Here is a 3,521-nt window from a genome sequence, read left to right as displayed (position 1 = left end):
GGGCTGGGAGCAGCACTATGTGTAGAAGATGATCTCTGGGATTTGTCCATCCTCCACGGAGGTGCCGTTGTTGTTCCCAGCCGCGTAGCAGAACGTGAAGCAGGTTTTGGCTCCCGTCGTGGGGGACTCGTGGATCACCTTGCGCAGTCCTTTGGTTCCATAGTGGGAATCTGGACCCTGCGGGGGCCATGGGAGACAAGAACAGGTCAGGGCCCTGCCCAGGCTCTCGGGGGGGTTTGGCCCTCCCAGCCTGGCCTGAAGCAACGAGCTTTGGAGGCCTCAGTTCCTCCCTCCTCCTCCTCCTCCTCCTCCTCCTCCTCCTCCTCTTCCTCCTGGAGTTGCACCTCGGGTGCTCTGAGCTCTGCCCTCCTCTCTGTCAGAACTTACCACTCATTTAACCAGATCTCAACAGCTAAACATGAACCTTTTGAGGCCACTGCAGCAGGCCCTGGATTACACACCCCCAGAACTGGCACCAAAAAATACCCCCATCCCCTGCTCAGTGCTGGGAGACCAGTCCAGCAGCGGCTGGGAGTGATGGAGCAGCACCAGGTGAGGGATCACACCGACCCCTGGGGCTGCCCCACAGGTCCCAAAGAGGGCAGAGCAAGGCCTGTGTGGCACTGAAGGCCCCGAGCAGCCCCCCCAGCCCACGGGGTACCTTGAGAGTAGCACAGGCCGTGTAGTTGACGTTGGGCAGGATCTCCACGGGCTCCTTGAACATGACGCGGAAGGTGTTGGAGGAGCCGTCGCAGCTGAAGCCGGTGTCGTTCTGCCCCAGGACTGTGTTACTGTCCGTGTGGATGATCTGCAGCACACGTGGCAGCCCCTCAGTGCACGGTCCTGCCCTGCCCTGCCCCTGCACAGGGCTGTCCCTGCCCTGGGCTGAGCCCCAGGGACTCCCACCTGGACCAGCCCCATCTGACTCCATCCATCTCGATGTCCCTGATGGTGCTGTGACCATGGAATGGTTGGGGTTGGAAGGGACCTTGAAGCCCACCCAGTGCCACCCCCTGCCATGGGCAGGGACACCTTCCACCAGCCCAGGGTGCTCCAAGCCCCGTCCAACCTGGCCTTGGACACTTCCAGGGATGGGGCAGCCACAGCTGCCCTGGCACCTCTGATCTCACTGGACTTGGGTCCCAGACACCCCCTCCTCACCCCCCTGGCTGCAGGACAGCACACTGTGCTTGGATCCTTCTCTCCCAGGAGCTCAGGGCACCAGGTTGAGCCCCTGGCACTGCTGGCAGACTGTGCTGTGCCAGGGTGGCTCCCCTGGGGGCAGCCCTTCTGCAGAGGGTGACACCTGAACCCAGAGAGCCCCCTGAGCCACCCCACTCTCTGCACAGGGTCACGATGGACTTGAGACGACTGAGTGTCCCCCAGCCCAGCCCATCACCCCACAGGGCCCTGGTGACGTGGGGCTGCACAGGGGCCCTGCCCAGGCCCAGCACAGCAATTCCCCTGTGCTCTTCCCTTGTGGAATCGTGGCTGCTCCACTGGGTTTGTGCAGCTTGGCACCAACCATTCCTGCAGCAGCCACCTACAGCGGGCTCAGCCCGGCCTGCCCTGGGCTGGAAATCACGCACAGCCCCTCCCCAAAGTGCCCCCCAGCTCCCTGAGATGTATCCCCAAGGCTGGGAGCAGACCCGGGGAGATGCTGCAGTGACGCGTGGAACGGGAGCTGCGTAAAATCGAGCACCATAATCCCTCTGATCCCAGTGCCCCATCTGGCCCCGGCTGCATCTGCCAACCCCCTGCCCAGGGACACACACCACAGTCACCAAAACACCAAAAGGGGCTTGCCAGCCCCTCCAGCAGGCAGGATTTTTAAGGCAGTGAAGAGAATTACCTGTATGTTCACCTGGTAATCCGTTGGCCCGTGTATGGATCCGTATAATCCAAACCCAACTACAAATATCCTTTTGTTTACTGAGAACCTGCAGGAACAGAGCAGGGAGGTCAGCCCGAACTTGCCACTCCTGGAACTGCTCCAGTGCAAGGCTGACACACCAACATCTGCACTTGTGTTGATTTTATGGTTTAATCAAACCCACCAAGGATTTAATGCAACTCTTCCTAAGGGCTGAAACCCTCCAGAGAAAAGAAACCACCAGCTGTCAGCTCACACTGACCCCTGACTGCCAAGCTGCCAACAGCATTTCTTCACCCATCCACCAACTCCTTCAGCCCTGGGTGTTCCCAGAACAAACACCTAGGCCAGGCTGGAGCCTCTGGCTCTGCAGCCAGCATGGAATATTGTCCTGGAGCTGACCCTGATGCTGCAGAGGCTGAACCTGAAGTCAAACACAGGCTCCTAAAGGTCTCTGAGCGTTAGATCTGAGAGCAGGAAGCGTCTGGAGCTGGCAGCAGTTCCCAGTCCCATCTCCTGTCAGGGGGTGAAGGGAGCAGAGGATCCAACCAACAGCTCCAGTGATGTGCAACAGAACCAGTGATGAAAAGGCTTAAAAACTGTAAAGAATTACACTGCTGGGAGGCCCCTTCCACCCAAGACAAAGATGGATCAGGAAAGAACCAAGGCTTCCTGAACCCTTCCTGTCTTGCTGTCATTCCCTGGCCACACAAAAAGCAACCTGTGCCAGTCCCAGCTGCCAGGCCCTGTTCCCATGACTGGGTCAGGCCTGAACAAACTGGGCATCCCAGGAAGCACAGCAGTGTTTTATCCCAACCCCTCCCTCTCACAGGGGAGGTTCAGGGGGCTGCAAGAAGCCACCCTGACACTTCTAACAGAGCAGGGATGGCTCCCTGTCCCCCCCAGGCACAGGGGGAAGCCTGGTGACCCCATAGGTGTCCCTACAGCTACAGGAAGCCACCAGGGGGTTATTTCTGTCCTTTCCCAGAGGCTGCAGGGCCACCTTTGCGGGCAACCTTCGCCAACAGAGATACAAAGTGGCACCACCAAAGAGGCAGGGGATGCTTTTACCCAGCCAAACCCTTTCCCTGCGGGGTTCCCAGGGTGGGAGTCGGGGTCCCCCCAGGGGGTGAGGGCTCAGAACACGACTCTGAGGGTGCTGACCTGATCCTGTCACTAGTCCCACTGTACCCCCAGCGGCTCTCGACCTGCTGGAAGCGGCTGATGCTGCACTCCTTGCCCCGCAGGCAGCACCGTGGCCGGTCGATGAACTCCACCCGCGGCTTGGGGTTCACGGTGAAGTGCAGGAACAGGCTCACCACCTCCCGGTCCGTCAGGATCCCCGACTGCGCCGGCCCTGCCGCGAGGAGGGAAGCAGAGATGCCATCAGCCTCGAGGAACCACGGAATGCTGGGGTATCCTGAGCTGGGAGGGACCCACAGGGATCATCCAGCCCAACTCCTGCCCAGCACACCCCAACAATCCCCCCCTGTCCCTCAGAGCGTTGTCCAAACGCTCCTGGAGCTCTGGCAGCCTTGGGGCCGTGCCCACTGCCCTGGGGAGCCTGGGCAGTGCCCACCACCCTCTGGGGGAAGAACCTTTCCCTGAGATCCATCCCAACCCCCCTGGCACAGCTCCAGCCCTTCCC

General features: G+C 60.4%; 1 protein-coding gene across 1 annotated transcript in view; it reads right to left on the bottom strand.

Moving 5' to 3' along the window:
- BTBD2 (BTB domain containing 2) overlaps positions 1 to 3,231 on the bottom strand; it is a gene marked incomplete at its 5' end in the record, with an annotated part of 4,217 nt that extends 986 nt beyond the window's left edge. The window contains 4 exons of the mRNA XM_027908274.1: positions 20 to 177; positions 662 to 808; positions 1,853 to 1,940; positions 3,038 to 3,231. Coding sequence (XP_027764075.1) covers positions 20 to 177; positions 662 to 808; positions 1,853 to 1,940; positions 3,038 to 3,231 — 587 coding nt within the window. The remainder of the gene's footprint in view (positions 1 to 19; positions 178 to 661; positions 809 to 1,852; positions 1,941 to 3,037) is intronic.
- Between the last annotated feature and the right edge of the window lie 290 nt (positions 3,232 to 3,521).

This window comes from Empidonax traillii, unplaced genomic scaffold (assembly GCF_003031625.1).
Source record: "Empidonax traillii isolate 1590-97213 ecotype Southwest subspecies unplaced genomic scaffold, ASM303162v1 scaffold1669:size174073, whole genome shotgun sequence".
Taxonomy (NCBI): Eukaryota; Metazoa; Chordata; class Aves; order Passeriformes; family Tyrannidae; genus Empidonax; species Empidonax traillii.
This window is presented reverse-complemented; position numbering and strand designations above follow the sequence as displayed.